Below are 18,626 nucleotides of genomic sequence, written 5' to 3' on the forward strand. Positions count from 1 at the left end.
AATAGATATAGTACAAGGCTATATTTGAATGATTTTAAGACAAAAAAGATTTCCAAAATAATTTTAAGCTCATAGAAGTCCTTCCCATTTTGTCCCCCAAATACGTCCACCTTTTGTATTCACTTTCCAAAGCCTGCAGGAGGACTTGAATTAAGAGAACATAAAACTTTGGGAGGGAAACAGGTGAATACACAAGGTGATGACTGAGGTCAGGAGTCAGAAAGTATGAAAGATCCTAAAAGGACCCGGAGGTCAAAACCTAATTGGAGTCGGAAAAGGAAGGCATAAAGTGCATTCAGAATAATCCACTTTCAGTGGTCCTTAGTAAATGTATTATTTTCTTTTTCTTTTTAATCTCAGACTTAAGTTTGGGAGCTGTCCTTTTATTTCCCATTGATGATAAACAGTCAAGAAACAAAGGGCAAGATTTGGTGAGTAAAAACAAAAGAAAACTCTACTGGAATTAAAGTTTGCTTTGTATCAGTGTCTTTTGAAACTTCTCCTTCCCACACTGGTGTTCCTAGTATTATGGTAGTTTACTGCCGTATCAGAGAGCAACAGGCTAGGAAGCTTAAACCATAGAAAGATATTTTTCTTATAGTTCTGGAGGCTGCAAGTTCAGGATCAGAGTGTCAGGAGGTTTGGTTTCTTCTAAGGTCTCTCTCTGTGGCTTGCAGATCCGCACACCATCTTTCCTTTGTGTATTTGTATTCCTGGTCTTTCTGTGTCGAAATTTCCTCTTTTTAAAAGAACACAAATCAGATTGTATTCAGTCCCACCATAATAGCCTCATTTTAATGGAATAATCTCTATAAAAACCCTTTGGTTTGTTGTTTTATTTTTTTGAGATGGTCTCACTATGTAGTTAAGACTGATCTGGAACTCACTGCGCAGCCCAGGCTGGTCTCCAACTCATAGTGGTCCTCCTGCTGCTGCCACCCGAATGCTGGGATTAAAGGCATGTGCCGCTATGCCTGGCTCTTTTTTGTTTTATTTTGTTTTAACCCTTTGGAAATGTAGTCACAGTCCAGGGTACTGGGGATTAGAGCATCAATATATGAATACAGTTCAGCCCATAAAGAAGTGGAGCCCCACATTTCATGTCACTGCCCTGGTCCGTTACAGTCCCTCAAACACTGTCCTCTACTCTTTCCTCCTGTCTTCTGGCCTAACCAGCAGGCCCTCCATGTATAGAGAATCTTCCTCTGTCTTGATCCTTAGTATCCCATACAGTTCTGGCTCAGAGACGCTCGGTGAACATTCACTGACTGAGTAAGAAAACATGACTGAAACTCTGGGGCATTCAGTCATCATTCATTGCATGAAAATTTCTGTAGAAAATTGTGTTTCTAGCCAGCCATATGCATAGGAGTAGAGCCAACCCACACTTTCTCTGCTCGTATCAAACTCTTCATTTTTCATATTAAGTATCTCTTGTTTGTCCTTTGGAATTCTGGAAGTTTGCTTTGCAAGGCCTGAATTCATGTTTGAATTTTGTGCCATATTTTATGGATGTGGAAAAGAAATTTAGGCTGAAATGGGTTCATTCTCTTGAGGCTGGTGGTCTGTGTGGCTTATAACAAAGGGGTTCCTGTTTAGTCATTCAGTAATTTCTAAAATGCTAAAAAAAAAAAAAAAATGGGAACACTAGTGTCTGTGCAAAAGAATCTGAGTCGAGTGACTCAAGAAAGCTGTGTACAGGCTATTGTACACCATGTCTAGGATGTGACTACAGGGAGGTTGGTCCCGGAAGTGCCCTTGCTTCTCTCCAGCTCTACCCAGGTAGGGTAGGGTGGGAAGTATGGCACTTTGTCCTCACCGGGGTGAAGGGGGTGGGGAGTGTTTGTATAGAGATGGAGCTGACTCAAGTGTCAATTAGAAGGCTAGAATAGGGCCGAGCACTTAGTGCCTCACAAGTGCAAGGTCCCCAGTTTGATCTCTGGTACTTAAAGAAAGAAAGAAGCCTAGAATGCAAGAACCTCTAAAATGTAATCTACTCCTAAGATTCTGAAAAATTTTTACCCTTGAGAGCATTTAGAAAGTACAGGCTTTGGACTCTGATCTTAATATATGTATCTCTTTCTTTTTCTTTTTTTTTTTTTTAGTTTTGGGACAAGGTCTAAGTTACCCAGGCTGAACTTGAATTTGCTATCATCCAGCCTCATTTTCCTTCAGTACTGGGATTACAGGCATGTGCCACTATTCCCAGCTGGTTTTAACCAAATATCTTAAAAACAGGAAAAAGAAGAAGAAAGACCACTTAAGATGGGCCACAAAGCCATACATTTAGCAGGACATTGCAGAGCATCCAAGGTGGAGCTAACCCTGAGTGGCCCATAAGCAACTGGGCCTCCCAAGGGCAGATCACGGAGTGGACAGTGTCACTGTGTTATGTCACATCAGTTTTTCATGGTTGTTCCTCCCAGTTGGCGTTGATTGTGGCTCAGCACCGGGATCGTGCCAACGTCTTGTCTGGCGTTAAGATGACAGCCCTAGAAGAGGGCCTGAAGAAGATATTTTTAGCAGCAAAAAAAAAGAAAGGTAAGTTCTATTTGTGCTTAGGAGGAACCAAATTTCAGCTTCTAGAATGGAATGTGACTTTTAAAGGGAGGTGAGAAATGCCAAGACCCTGCTCAGTTTGCATGCCAAAGTTAAACACCAGAAGTAACAGCCACGTCATTTGTATCTGTGTAGCCTTTTTCCTTTTTAAGTCGCTTTTGTATCTGTTACCTCTGTGAACTATGTCCATCCACTGGGTATTTTTACCATGATTTATAGATGAGGATGCAGAGGACTAGAGATGCAGTAACTTGGCCGTGTATGGCTGGGAAGTGCTGTTTATTATACCTTCTGTTAGAGTCATAGTCCCCCATAACAGACAAATCTCTGTCAAAAAATTTAGTTTTGTTTCCAAACCTAGTATATTGCTTGGCTTATTTGAGAATCTTCACTTAATTATAGCTGCACTACCAGTCATATTCTATTTCCATTGTACATAACTTATTTCAGTGGGTCCTCATGCTCAACCGAGTAACTTTTCCTTTTCCCAACCTCTCCTCAGAATATTTTTGACATTACATAATTTCAATGGAACAGTCACTTTTCTCCTGTCTATATTTTCTACTCATTAATCAACTTTAGATGAGTGAAGAGGTTGTGATCTGTTACTTTCTTTTTAATAGCAAGTGTTCATCTTCCACGCATTGGGCACGCTACGAAGGGTTTTAACTGGTATGGCACTGAGCGTCTTATTAGGAAACATTTGGCTGCAAGAGGCATCCCAACTTACATGTATCCTTTTGTAGTATTAATACTTTGTTCTTAAAACTGAAGAAGGAAAATCTGTTGTATTTTCTGGTGTTGCTGGCTAATCCACAGTCAGGTTCTCTCCTTCACATTCTTTACTCTGCCCCCCTTCAATGAGACAAAAATTAAGAAGCACATTCTAACTTGTGTATGTCTAGTGTGTACACCCAAGGAGATAAATACACCCAAATATTCTGGATGTCAAGAGAAAGATTAAAAGTCAGGTGTGTTGGTGCACACCTGTAATCCCAGAACTCGGGAGGCTGAGGCAGGAGGATCGCTGTGAGTTCAAGACCAGCCTTCGCTACATAGTGAGTTCCAGGTCAGTCTCAACTACATAGTGAGACCTTGTCTAAAAAAACAAAAAACAAAAAACAAAATCCAAACAAGAGAAAGACTAAAATATGAAGGGGGGAATTTACTAAACAATTGCCATTTGGTAGCATGTTTTTTTCTTACCACTTCTCTAGGGATCCTTCAGATCTGTGCACCAGGGACAGATTCTAAGAACTTTACACTGTTTAGTAAAATAAACAAGTGCACTATTTTATTTTTGGAACCTCTTGATATTCTTTGAAGCTGTGTGAAATTTATTGTGACCATGAAGTCATAATTTAGCTAGGTTATATTTTTTTCTCATGCCCTCCTTGCTATATGTTAGCATGTTTGAACTATTATACTGCATCCACATTTCACTAGAAGAAGCTGAATTAACCTCCAACTGCTATAATTGTGCACAAACTCCATCTTTTTACTTAGATCCTTGCTGAAATTAGTTCACTCAGTGATAGCCTTCAGGCTACTTAAATCACTATTTAAAAAAAAACAGCTTAGCAAAGTCATGTTTTATGTACTTGAATAGTTCAAGCAGAATCAAGAGTTTTAGTACAACTCATTACATGAGCAGCAATTAGTGCTAACAATAGTGGAAGTGTTTTATGATATGGAAAAAAGAAATTAAGGTATACTACTTTCAACATGGCTATTTAATGATTAACTAGGGAACTAGTAGTTTGGGTAATGTTGAGTTTAAAGTTGAAATATATTTTTCTTGACCATCCTTACCAGATATTACTTTCCTAGAAGCAAGGGATCTATTCATTCACAGTCCCCATCTTCCTCCTCAACATAACTGGTGCCTTAACAATTGCCCTAATACTAAATCTGGTCTTTAGCAACCAACTAGTAAGCTATTTACTCAGTGTAACTGTCAGAGTACTTGAAAAACAATCAGGATCTGGTGGATCTCTGAGATAGTCTATTTTCTGAATTTGAACTTTGTTCTCCTGGATGTGTTACTCTGATCTGGTACCTGTAATACAGGGATGCCTTACTTACTGGGGAAAGCCCTTGCCCTTAGTTTGCATAAAAATACATTTTGTTTCTCTAATAGTTTCCTTGTCCTTGTGTTCTTTCCCCTCTATATAGTTTTCTTCCTCACCACCAGACTTTCTTTGCAGAGGAAAGACTTATCTAGACTGAAGAGATACGAGGGTAATAGAACAGGGTGGCTCTGGGAAAAGGAAGCACCTTCAGAAGACTGGACTCAGTAAGCTGCCAAGTAAGATTCTTGATCCAGTCAAGTGGAGTTTCTGCCTTTCTTTTTTGCATTGCCCAACATCAGGGTCCAGAATAAAACCCACTGGCTTAGTGTGATTTCAGTAAAACCCCAAAATCTGCATTCTCTGACCCATCAAATCTAATTCAACTTCAGTACAAGAGTGACTTGTGGAAATGGCATAAAACCAGCACAGAATGACTAGTAGTATTGGAAAAGGCCAAAACCACTAGAGGAGGAGTTGTGGAGGGAGGACTGTGTAAGTTGTGGCTTTTCACATTTCTGTGTGTGAAATCTCATTCTTGGACAACCATCCCAACCAGCCTAATCTCTTCTGCTTTGAGCCTCTCAATACCACAAGGGCTGTCGAGGCTGCTTCAGAAGGTATAGCTCTGGCTTGATGTAGGGAACTCTCTTAGGGAGCACAGAGCTAGTACCATGACCTGAGGAAGGTAGTGCCTTTAGCACTCGAGTTTTATAGTTCTGTTTAGCTCTCTACCCACACCTTCGCCCTTCAGAAGTTTAGCATCTTTGCTGAAGACCTATTAGACCCCAAATTCATGATTCCTTTTTTCCTAAAACTTCTTACAGTGATTCTAACTGCCTTCTATCCACTATTCTTCCCACCAACTTTTAACATATATTTTAAGTCAACTAAAAAACTATAAATATGTATTTATAGAGTACAGTATTATTCCACATATGTATATAGTGTATAATGACCAAATCAGAGTGATTAGCATTTCTGTCTCCCTAGATATCATTTCTTAGTGTTGGGAACTTTCAAACTCCTCTCTAGTTATTTTGAATTGTTATATATTATTGTTGCTCTACTGTTCTATAAAACATTACAGCTACTCCCTGTATCCCATAGTATTTTAGTACTCATTGTCTATCCTTTTTAAAGCCTCACTCTTCCTCATCTTGCTAGCCTCTGTTCTACTATTTTTCATTTTTCAGTACCAGGAATTAAACTCAGGACCATGTGCCAGACAGGTGCAGTGCCACTAAGCTACATCCCAGCCCTTGTTCTGCCATTTTTATGTGATCAGCTTTTTTAGCTTTCACAAAAGTGAGAATTGTGTGAATCTGGCTTATCTCACTGAATGTCCTCAGTTCTATTTTTTTTTTTTATTATGCACAAGATTTCATTCATTTTATGGCTTAATAATTTTCCATGTGTATATATACAGTAATACCTTGGTTAACAAACACTTGTTTACAGACAATTTGATTTGTAAACAAAAGCATCTGGCAGAATTTTGATTCGTTCCCAAATTCTGCATCGGATGACAAATATAACCGATCCTAAGCCATTGGCTCTTCCGTATCTTACCTACCTTATTGTCCTGTCATCAGGCTCTGACATCACATAGCTTTCCTCAATCACATAATCCTTTCTCCCATGTCACCCTTGCCCCCATATTTTCTGATAACTGTCAGTACTAACCTTTCAACTCAAAGTACTTGAATATCAAAATCAGACCCCATATTAACTTTATCTACCAGTATTCCCCCTTCAACCTCTTCCTTAGTGTCTAACACTCCTCCCACCCAACCTACCTCATTGCAAAACAACCACAAAAATAAACTGTCATAGTGTGCATAGGAAATAGACAAAGAGGGGGAAGTGAAAGTGGAGCACCTATCTTCATAAAACAAAAACTGCTGAAATTAACAAAAGATCACAAAGAAGGATTTAACTCAGTAGTTCCTTTGTCTGCCTTGAAAGCACAAGGACCTGAGTTCAATCCTCCGTGCCAAAAAAACCAAAACAAAACAAAACAAAAAAACCAGTAATGCAATCTGTAGAGGATTTTATTAACACCCCTGGCTTCACAAAGAGTTAGATCAACTGAACAAAACACCAATAAAGAAATTTCAGAGCTGAGCCACACCCTTGAACATATGGACATAGGGTCTTGATAAGTTCAGGCTAGGCCCAAACTTGTGATCCTTCTGCCTTAACCTCCCAGAGTGCTAGGCTTATAGGTGTGTGCTACTACTCCCAGTTTATAGCAAACTAATTCTTGACAAAGGACACATAAACATACGTTAGAACTTTGAAGGTCAGTCTCTTCAACAAATGGGTGTTAGGGAAACTGGATATCCACACACAGTATATTGAAATGACCCTATCTCTCACCCTGTACAAAAATCAATTCAAAATGGATCAAAGATCTAAGTGTAAAACCTGAAAACTCTGAAACTACTAGAAGAAAACAAGGGAGGTACTTCAAGGTATGGTACAGGCAAATCAAGAAAACAAAAATCAACAAACAGGCTTACATCAAACTTAAAACCTGTACAGCAAAGGAGACAATCAACAGAGTAAAGAGGCAGCTGACAAGATGGGAAAAAATACTTGTCAACTATTTATCTGACAGAGAATACCTAGAATATATAAGAATTTTTTAAAAAAGAGACCAAAACCAAAATAAGCAATTAAAAATGGGCAAATGATATGAATAGACAATTTTCAAAAGAAGAAATACAAAAGGCCAAAAATTATAAAGAATATGCTCAATATCATCATCCATTGGGGAAATGCGTATCAAAACCACCAGCTTCTGCTTGCTTCTCACTAAAATATCAGTAACATTAAGGTGAAGACTTACAGCCACACCAAAAATAGATTGCTAACCAAATGCCACACTATGACAAAGTACAAATGATCCTAGGTATAAGGCAAAGTTTAACTGATTTTATTTCAAAAAGCAAAGATGTCTTAAAACTGAAGGACCTTCACCAACCAGAAAGTGCACAGCCATTCTTTCTGTTCCTGAAGTTCTATAGCCTGACTGGTTTCTCCATAAAAAGAAAACAGAAACAAAAACTCTCATTTTATTTCCTCACCCATCACATCCAAAGCTTTAAAAAATTATCTGTATTTACTGTTTTAATTTCTTTGCTCTCCCCCCTTAATCCGTACCATTTTAACTTTCTATATTATCGCACCAGTAAGAGTCCATGTTAAGAATACCAGTGTCCTTTTCAGTAAATTTATGGAATGATTTTTAGTTCTCATCTTGACATCCAAGTAGTATGATACTGCTGACACTGCATCTTACCTGCTGAAACACTATTGCTTTGGTTTCTTTGACAAGATACTATTCTACAGGGCCGGGGATTTAGCTCAGCGGTTCGGTGGCCTGCCTTGCAAGCGCAAGGACCTGAGTTCAATCCCCAGTACCCCCCACAAAAAAGATACTATTCTACAATGAAATAATCTCCAGGGATCATCAATGTAGCTTCCCACAGACCTGTTGAAATTGTTTGTTTTTCCCCATCACCACTTTCACCTTAGTTCAGGCCACCATTATACTTGTTATGGATAACCATTAGAATCTTTGAACTACTTCCTTGTATTACCTCTATCTCCAATCTGACTGCGTATAGTAGGTAGGCAGTCTCTTCAAAATAAAATCTGATTATGTCATCACTCATCTACAAAAAACTTTAGTTTTTCACTGCTCTTAAAGACCAAATTTTTAACATGACTTTATTATTATTATTTTTTTGACTCTTTGGATGATGATGGACTAAATTAGAAAGGACTTTCTAATGCCTGTCAAGGTGTCAGATTAGCATGAACTCCGTTATGGTTTAGAATTTTCCCCAAGAGCCTCATATGGTCAGAGGTGGGCATTTTGGAAGACAACTGGATCATGGGGATGCTATAGCTGACTTGATGGTAGGAGGTATGTCACTGGGGGCATTACCTGAAAGATATATCTCATCCCTAGTTCCTCCTTTCACTCTCTCCTTCCTTGCTACTATGAAGTGAACAACTTTTCCTTTTCCCAGACTCTTCTACCATGCTTTCTGCCTTGGAGCCAGGGGACTATGGACAATCTTTTAGCCACAATAAGCTTCTCCTTTAAGTTTTGGGTGTCAGTTATTGTATCTCAACCATGGTAAGATGACAGGTTTCTCCAGAATTAGCCCTGGAGGAACTAACAATAGAAGTGTTAAGTGTGAAAATTGTCAACATCAAGGTTGAAGCCACTGTATCAAAACCAAGCAAAATACAGTCAAGAGATAAAAAGGGCCTTCATGCACACATGCATAGACAACTACAACTATTACATTCTATGAAAGGATCTCACCTTCATAGGCTTGTAATCAAAACTCCTATCAAGGACTTTGTAAACTTTGTAACTTGCTACATGAGTCAACAGAACAGCGAGTCAATGCAGAATAACATTTGCCTGACACTGTCTTCATTACTGAACTGATAAGTCCTGTAATAAGTACCTGTAAACACTGTCCTCATCACAAAACAAATTGTGTACTTCCTCCTATTCTCAAAAACTTCCGCTTGCTTTAATATTATTGGAAATGCTTGTGTTCTCCATAGCATGCCTATCTTGAATTTTAATTCCCTGATACTCTCCATTAAACTCCATATTCCTTAGGCTTTCTGTTTGTTATTTAGGTTGAAAAAAAGTTAACACAAACATGAAAAAAAAAAATCAATGAACTGAAGAGCTGATTCTTTGAAAGAACAAATTAGACAAACCCCTTAGCCAATTTAATGAGAAAAAGGGAAAAAAGGACACAGATCAGAAGTGTTATGTACATGCACAATTCTTCACAGTGAATGCGTGCAGTAATCATGTACAACAAACATGGATTAATAAAAATAAAAGATAAAAATTAATGCAAATCAAAATAAAAAAGGAACAAAGGACACAGTCAAAATCCAGAAGATATTAGCAACTGCTTTACAAACCTTTATATCAGTAAACTGGAAAACTTAGAAAATGGATAGATTCCTAAGTACATATAAATGACAACTGAACAAAAAGATAAATCCTAAATAATCCAATAACAGGCAATGAAGTTGAAGCAATAATTTAAACTCTGCCAACTAATAAATGTGCAGGTCCTGATGGATTCTACAAGAACTTCAGGGAATAAACTAATGCCAGTACTCTTTAAACTTTAATGAAATGGAAAGAGGAGTATTCTCTAAGTCATTCCTAGAAGCTAACATTACCCTAATTCCAAAACCAGACAAGGATCCAACCAAAAAACTACAGGACAATCTTGTTAATAAACATAGGTGCAAAAATCCTCAAGAGGATACTGCAGCAAATCATCAAAAAGATCATAGTCATGACCAAGTAGGCTGTATCAGAGATGTAGAGGTGCATTCAGAGATGCAGGAACGGTTGAACATATGCAAATCAATAAATGTAATCTATCACATAAACAGGCACAAGGACAAAAATCACATGGTCATCACAGTAGATATAGAAAAAGCTTTTGAGAAAAGCCATTATCTGTTCACGATAAACCCAGAAGAAAATAGGTATAGAAGGACATTATCTCAATATGATAAAAGCCTTTTAGGACAACTCCACTGCTGACATCATATTAAATGGGGAAAAACTGAAAGCTTTTCCTCTAAAATCAGAAACAAGACAAGGATATCCATCATCACCACTCCTGTTCAATATAGTACTTGGAACATAAGCCAGAGCAACCGGTAAGGAAAAAAATAGAAGGGATCCACATAGGAAAGGAAGAACTCAGATTATCATTATTTGCAGATGACATGATTATCTGCAAAGAAGACTCAAGAAATTCCATTAAAAGACTCCTAGAATCAATAATGAGATTCAGCAATGTAGCAGGGTACAAAACAAACAATAGTGTTCCTGTACACTAATGAACTCACTGAGAAAGAATTGAGACAATACCATTCACAAGAGCATTAAGAAACATTAAATACTCAGCAATTAATCTAACCAAGAAAAGTGAAAAGCCTCTACAACAAAAATTTACATCAATAAGAAAGATTGAAGGGAACATCAGAAAATAGAAAACTGTGCCTTGCGAGTGCAAGTACAAGGTCTTGAGTTCGATCCCCAGCACACCGCCGCCAAGCTGTCCCTGTTCCTGGATAGGCAGAACCAATACAGTAAAAATGGCCATGCTTCCGAAAGCTGACAAATAGATTTAATGCAACCTCAATCAAAATATCAATGGCATTCTTTAATCTAGAGAAAATCCTAAAATTCATATGGAATCAAGAGACTCAGAATACCAGAAGCAGTCATGGTAACAAAAGCAAAGTAGAATGCATCATGATCCCAGATTTGAAGTAATGTTGCAGAGCTACAGTGCTAAAAACAGTATGGTACTGGCACAAAAGCAAACATGTGGACCAATGGAACAAGGTAGAGGAAGCAGAAACAACCCAAGGCACATTTGGCTATTTGATCTTTAACAAATGATCTAAAAACTGGAGGAAAGATAATCTCTTTAGTAAATTATACAGGGAAAATTGAATATCCACATGCAGGAGGTTGAGTCTATACCCACATATCTCACCATGTACTAAACTATAATCAAAATGAATCGGAGATCTAAATTTTAAAACAAGCAATTAATCTGCTGGAAGATATAATAGGTAAAATTCTTGCAGACATAAGTGTAGGCAAGGACTTATTGAACAGAACCCCGGCGGCAAAAGAAATAGTAATGAGAATCAATAAATGGGATCATATCTGTAGGAAACAGGGAAAGGGGATGTTACTAGAACCTCTGCAGCAAGTCAGTCTCCTGCAAGCCACGACACACAAGGTGAATTAATTTATTAGACAGAAAAGATAGAAAATTGAGGCTTAGCTGGATTAAGCTCAGTGGTGCTGCTGCCCGCGCCTCACAAGTGGAAGGTCCTAAATTTGATCCCTGGTACCAAAAAAAAAAAAAAAATTAGACTGAGAAGAAGCTGAGTTTTGGGCCTGATCAATGCAGCTCTGGGCAGCAGAGATGAAACACCTGGAGCTTGCAACACCTTTATTTGGTAAATCAGAAGTAACAAATGTAACAGGTGGCTCAGAGAGCTGGGGGTGAAAATACTAGAACGAGGAACTATGCACATGAAGATTTGTTCTTTGCTAAGATGTCTTCAGCTGGTGTAATCCTTTTGTGTGTGTGTGTGTGTGTGTGTGTGTGTGTGTGTACTAGGGATCAAATTCAGGACCTTGTGCTTGTGAGGCAGGTGGTGGCACCACTGAGCTAAATCACCCCTAGCTGATTTAATCTTTCCCTGGAGCATCACAACATTACCGGACCATTGGGAGTTATGTCTGGATGTGACATAGCTGGCCTGTAGGCAGGAAAATTAGGCCTAATGATGATTTTAATTGTGAAATGATTTTTCCCCAAAATTATGTAGAATTGCTCCCAACATAGCAAATTAAAAAGCTTCTGCACATCAAAGCAAACAACCAACAGAGTGAGGAGACAACCTACAGAATTGGAAACATTTTTGCCAGCTGTTTCACCCAATAGAGAATTAACACCTAGACTATAAAGAACTAAAAAAAAAAAAAAACTCCCCAAAATAAAAGACCCAATCAAAAAATAGACAACTGAAGTGACTAGACAATTCTTAGAAGTACAAATGGCCGTTATATACATTTAAAAATGTTCAACAATGCTGGCTATTAAAGAAATACAAATTAAAACAGCAGCACTGAGATACTCTAGAAAGTATGACCATCACCAAGAAATCAAATAATGACAAATGCTGTCTAGGCTGTGGAGGAAAAACGCTTCTACATTGTTGATGGAAATGTTAACTAGTACAACCACTATGGAAATCTCTGTGGAGATTTCTCAAAAAACTAAAAGTAGGGAGCCGGAGGTTTGGCTCAGTGGTCCTGCCACCTGCCTCACAAGTGCAAGGGCCTGAGTTCGATCCCCAGTACCAAAAAGAAAAGTAAACTAAAAGTAGGCATTCTGTTTGACCCAGGTTAAGCCTCTTCTCTGTATATCTTCCTGAAAGAGTTAATGAAATCATACTATAGTGATACATGCATACCCACGTTTGTAGCAGCACAGTTCGTAAGAGCTAAAGCTTCAAAGTGATCTGTATGTTTATCAACAGAATTTTAATAAATTTGTTGCATTTGTGCACAGTGTATGCACTGTGTTCTCATTAGTAAGGATAAATGACCTACTTTGTAGACCATACTGTTACGTGAAATAAATCAGACACACAGGCTTAAACAGTGTATGGTTTTTCTTATATGGGAAGCCTAAAATATAATTAAAGAGCAAAGTAAAAGATAATAGGAATAGAGAGATAAGCTTTTGCAAATGGGGAGGAAATGGAGGAAGAAGGGAATAAAAAATCAGATGTGTTATATTCATGTACCAAGTTCCCCCGAGGAATGCCATCATTTTGTACTGCAAACATGTAGCAATAAAAAAAAAATTTAAACTGCATAATCAAATCCAGCAATATATGTTAACCAGTTTAAATTGATTTTTTTAATTGAATTAGAACATCTGTTCTCAGTTGGGTGTGGTGGTATACACCTGTAATCCCAGCAGTTGGGAGGCTGAAGCAGGAGGACTGCTGTAAGTTCAAGGCCATCCTGGACTACATGGGAAGACCCCATCTCAAAAAACAACAAAAAATTTATTCTCATAATTTATCAAATAAAAAAACTTAAAACATCTGACTGAGTATATTTCTAGATTTTTTAAATACTTTTGGGTGTTGGTAATCATGGCTGAGTAGAGGCAGTAGGCATGAAGCTTGGAAAATGTAAACTGAGAAGAGCAGATACTCAGAAATGGGGGAGATGAACATACCAAATATGGAAAGGAAACCCAAAGTAGAAACCCAGAAAGGGAAGCTGGATTCCGGCACCCCAGATCCATTGCATTCAGCATCTTGGAAGAAACTCTAACATCCTGAGGAAAAACAGTACTGCAGTGACCGCCAGGTCTCTGGAATTGGCACCTAGTTTTAGCACCTTCCTCACTAGGAAAGGGAGCTTCACAAGCAAGATACTCACAAATTAGGGCACTGGAGAAACTGAAAACTGGAGACTCTTTGGACAGCAGTGACTGAGGTAGGACTCATAGGTCCTTTGGAAAGTAAAAAAAGATATCCTGACTAGTGACCTGGAATCAGTCACAGAAAGCCATGGCTCAGGAAGCTGCAGGTGTGGGTAGTAGTTGTGTCTGGGCATCACTCTGGGGAGAAATATAATTCAACATATTTAACACTGTCAAGTAGTTGAGGCAACTATTAGTTTTTAATACTAAACTTTGTTAACTGATGTTAAATACATTTGACTTGCTTTTTTAGCTCTAACATATAAAGAGCTCAGAAACAGTAACTCGCATTCTCAAATAAGATAAAACCTAAAGCAAAAACAACCCTGCAAGTCATTCACTTCTCTTGGGCCTATCAGAGAATCGAGGTGACAGAGGCAAGTCCCACAGTGATATCTGGAAAGAGGCAAACAGACCCGCAGACAAGATCTGCTTGCCTACAGCAGAAGCCTCTGCCCCTCTGCCACCCTGAACTGTGAGGTACCTTTAAATAGTAATTTTGCTGAATTGCTGGAGGCTGAGTATGATCTAAAGTGAGTCAGACACTATTGGAGGTAACAGTATTAGAGCCCCTTCCACCAGCATCCACATTTCTGTGGGCTTTACCTCCAGATACTGTTATTGAGTCGTCATGCTAAAAAGCCAAAGATGTTTTCTCAAGGCTCAGGAAAGTAGAGGGGGAAGGTAACCATTTTGGAATATACCCAAGCATTCTCCATAATAAAGACCTGCTCTCTAAAGGCAAAGACTTTACTAGAGCCTTATCTTACCTACAGAAAAGGACATTTACGTAACTATCTCTGGTCTTCCAGTCTTACCCAGAGGAAGATGAAACATGCTTGGAGAAGTCACTGCTAGAGACACAAGCCTACTAAAACATTGAGATTTCACTACAAGACGGTATGGAAGTTTTTCCTCCCTCGCATCTTAACTCCATATCAATAGGGTTTCAGTATAATAACTGCAGATTACAGCTGGAAGAGCTGCAAGGTATAGCCAGTATTTAAGGAGGAGAAAAAAATAAGGACATGGAGAAATTTGAAGCTTCTGGCATCTACAGCAAACATCAAGCAACCCAAATTCTAGCCAGATTAAAACTTCAAAGTAAAAGCTTTTATGAGAATTTCTGTTACCTAGAGTATATCACATCTGGCTTTCAACAAACATTTATAAGGCATACTAAAAGACTCACACACAGTCTGATGAAACAAGGCAAAGTTTATAACTAGACGCAGGTATAACATTTTGGAATTCAAGGAGTGAATTTAAAATAACTATGGTTCATATGTTAAGGACTCTATGGAAAAAGTTGAAAACATGCATGAACAGATGAGTAATTTAAGCAGGGAGGTAGAAATCTGCTATAGTTTAAATCTAGAGCATCACCCAGAAGGCCCATATGCTCAGAGGCAGGGCCTTGGAAAGGCAACTGGATCATGGGAGTGCTGTATCCTCAGTGGGTCAATCCATTGAGAGTTCAGAGCTGAATGTGCTTATAGGAAGTAAGGTCTGGTTGCAAGAGACAAGTCCTGAGGGCACGCCCTGAAAGCGTGTATCTCCCTCTCCAGATCCTCCCCCTTCTCTGCTTTCTAGTGACTTTGACATGAGCAGCTTTCCTCCTTCAGTCCCTTCCTGCTTTGAATCCAGCCAACTGTGGTCTGAATACTCTAAAAACTATAAACCAAAATAAACCTCTCCTCTTTTGGGTTGTGAATGTCAGGTATTCTGTCCCAGCAGCAAGGAAATGACTAAGACAAACTTCAAGATAAAAATGAAAAGTATACTGTAAAAGTGTGGCAGCCCAGCCGTCACAACACGAACATGCCCGAGTTGGGGAGTAAGGATTAAAAAAGGAAAGAACACTCAAGCTTGAGTGGAGACCAAGACAAGTCTGATCTATTTCACAGAAACAACTCCTTTTAGAGGCACAGCAACAGGAAGCACCTGACTCTTACAGATAACGTCAGATCTTTAGCCATCTCTTCGAGTTTGTCCCATCGCAAGGTCAAAAAACAAGTTTAACAAGCAGAGTCCTTGGCCCAGGCCCCCACAAGTCCCCCTTTTTATTATATTTAGAGCAGGGACTTTCCCAGCTCAGCAGAAAGACTGTGCCTGTCTTAGGTGAGAAATGTCTAGAGAAATCCCTTACCCGTCATCAAGCCATGAGAGTTTAATACTCATGCTCTGTCTTAGGTTGGATATTTCTCTACACTTCCTACCCATCTTTGACTACCAGCCTCTGCAGGGATTAGACCGTAGGTTGTGGAGGCTTGATACGTAGCTTTCTCTACCTCTATCAACATTTATAACCCTTGATCCTCATACCAGGACTCATTAATTTTTACAGGCATCATTACAAAGGAAGGTTGTCTCAAAACCATCACAGAATGAAAGGAAGTCATTTCTGAGAATATACAATTGGTCAATTTACAATTAAAACAGCTGATATAGTCATTATCAGTTTCATAAACAATCTCTGTATTTCTTACCAATAACATATAAGGAGCATTAACATAAGACATCTTTTTTTGTTCTTTGACTTGAGATAACAGTTATTTATGGTATTTCGCATATTAAAGGTACCTATGTTAAAAACATTGAAACTAAGGCTAGTAACTTTGACATCTGATCATAAATGTATTTCTCCCAATGCAACAGCAAGTTTCCAAATGTTCGTTTGAGGAAAACCTGAATTTGTCTACCAAAGTCCTGTTGATAGACCCAGAGTAGTAGAATTCCCATGGGACCAAACCATGAACTTTCGGGACGTGTCATTAAACTGTTGTTCCTGAGGCATAGTCATGTAACATTTTTTTCTACAAAACTGTTTTATTATTTACCCTTGTCTCTTCCTCACACAGGGGAAGGGATTGCAGGGGCTCACCAGTTCCATTTTGCGCTTTTTCCGGATAGAAGATGGTCACATTTTGCTTTTTGGAAATGAAATTCTTGCTTGTACACCAAGACACATCCTGGAGTTTTTTCTGCTGCTTCAGTGTTGGGGTCCCAATCCGGTCTCTTCAGTGGAAACCCAGCTTTAAGCTGTTTAGGGATAGTGATGGGTCTATAAATGTACCTGTAACCATAAGTAGGTGGAACAGAGGAGAAGGGAGAATACCTGGACCAAAAGGTTATTATCATAAACAATATGTTGAAAAACCTGCATGGTCAGACAACATGAATACATTTTGTATACCAGAAAAGTAGCAATAACTATTATACTTATATGAAATCTTATGTCCTGTAATGTAGCTTTGTATCAATAGGATCTTCTTCCCTCCTTTTTTTTTTTTTAAGATAACCCATCATAGACATGTTATAATAACATATTTAGAATTCAGCCCTTTGATGATAACCAATGTAAACATTTTTAACACATTTAACAAGGCATATCTTTTTATAAAATTATTTTTGTGGCTCCCATTAGTGAACAAAGATCAGAATAAAATTTTTGAGCAGCTGCTTTTTTATTCACCAACAGGAGTGTACCCAAACTTAAAAGTTTATATTTAATTATCTTTAAATTTTTTATTTAACCTATAAAACCAGGGTATAGAACTCAACAATCTACTTGTATTTGACGTCATTTTGATCAAAAACATAATTGAACACTTTTGAACATTTAGACAGGCAAACATAGAAGACAATTTAAACTAGAGTGCACTCAGATGGTTTTGGCCATTTGAATTATAAAATCTTTTAGTTATGACTAGTCAAAACTTTTGCAGGTCAAAATTAACAAAGATCTCTTGTAGAATTAGGGTTAAAGGAATGAAAGCTCTTCTTGACTGTAAATGTAAACCTTTTATAACAGATTTAAAACCAACAAGCAAGCATAAATAAATCATTTCCACACACCTCTACATACTTAGGCCTTCTGGTCTTGTATATCTTTACCTGTTTTTAACAAGACAAACATACAAAAACCTTTTATGTTAAAAGTATAACTCTTACTTATAGCTTTCCTAATATTTTTTGTCTCATTTATTATTAACCTTCTACAACAAACTCATTTACTACTAACCTTCTATAACAAACTTCAGCTTAAAGTGTCCTTTTTCTGTTCAGATTGTTACATCTTAAAATTTGACTAGCTGCCAATACAACAGTATTAACCTTGAGTTTTTAGAAAAGAGCAAGTTAACACTATAATCGCAATTTAAGAATTTGCAATGTACAAGAAGTGTTACCAAAACTAAATAGTTTTTACTAGCAGCTGATTGTCACAGAGCAGAAGCTTGAGCAACTCCAAGGCTGGGTTGTTTTGAAATTTCTTTCTTAGTTATGTGGAGTCTAAGGTCAGCTGAAATCCCATGGACCTCTTGGAAATCAAGGGGAGGTGGGTAGATGAGCTTTCTTTCATCCTGCCAGAAAATTCAAGATAAGTGAACAGACAAGAGAGCAAAAGAGGCCAAACAGAATGTAAGACAAACAAACCGAAAGAACCAGGGACTCTGTCAGGGAATCTTCTTAATCTCCTCTTCTGAAACCAGAAGAACTCTGCCTTGACCAGAGGGTCCTGAGGAGGGGGGGGGGAATCAATCTCCCTACCTGTACACAGAGAGACGGAGTTCTTACCACAAGGGCAAAGGATGTCTCTAGCCCCTGTGGCGGGGAGTCCATTAGCACATCTGCCTGGACCTCCGGCCTCCAAAATGATCCGGATCACAAATTACCAATTAACAATTGTCAGACATTAACAGGAAGAGAAAGACACAGAAGCAAAAAAAGAACAAGTACTCACCGATGGGTTTGTAAAGTTTAGGGGTCTTTTAGGGGCAGCGTCAATCTCTAGCAAGCATCTCATAATTAGCATTTAACCTTCTCTGTGTCCCATTTAATTTTGCTGTTTTTTTAACATTGTTTTCAAATTCAAACTTTCACAAAAGGAAAT

The 18,626-nt window shown here is 38.3% G+C and overlaps 1 protein-coding gene and 1 long non-coding RNA gene across 5 annotated transcripts in view; one reads left to right on the forward strand and one right to left on the reverse strand.

The window, feature by feature from the left end:
- The window catches only part of LOC109118039, a 25,475-nt gene extending 8,796 nt beyond the window's left edge, over window positions 1–16,679 (reverse strand). The window contains exon 1 of the long non-coding RNA XR_002025309.2: window positions 16,617–16,679. This is a non-coding gene — a long non-coding RNA (uncharacterized LOC109118039). The remainder of the gene's footprint in view (window positions 1–16,616) is intronic.
- The window catches only part of Chd1l (chromodomain helicase DNA binding protein 1 like), a 99,901-nt gene that overhangs the window by 43,144 nt on the left and 38,131 nt on the right, over window positions 1–18,626 (forward strand). For 2 of the 4 annotated variants that reach the window (XR_004515066.1, XM_033758252.1), the window contains exons 19-21: window positions 361–431; window positions 2,427–2,541; window positions 4,735–4,867. Coding sequence is in view for 3 of the 4 variants with exons in the window: in XM_033758252.1 (XP_033614143.1) it covers window positions 361–431; window positions 2,427–2,541; window positions 4,735–4,859 (311 nt within the window). In the remaining variant the exon portion in view is untranslated. Of the gene's footprint in view, window positions 1–360; window positions 432–2,426; window positions 2,542–3,182; window positions 3,292–4,374; window positions 4,699–4,734; window positions 6,574–18,626 lie in introns of those variants that run through there. The other 2 variants (XM_019207348.1, XM_019207349.1) reach the window with 2 other exon arrangements.

Source organism: Fukomys damarensis, unplaced genomic scaffold, assembly GCF_012274545.1.
Source record: "Fukomys damarensis isolate Sample0158 unplaced genomic scaffold, DMR_v1.0_HiC HiC_scaffold_33, whole genome shotgun sequence".
Lineage (NCBI taxonomy): Eukaryota > Metazoa > Chordata > Mammalia > Rodentia > Bathyergidae > Fukomys > Fukomys damarensis.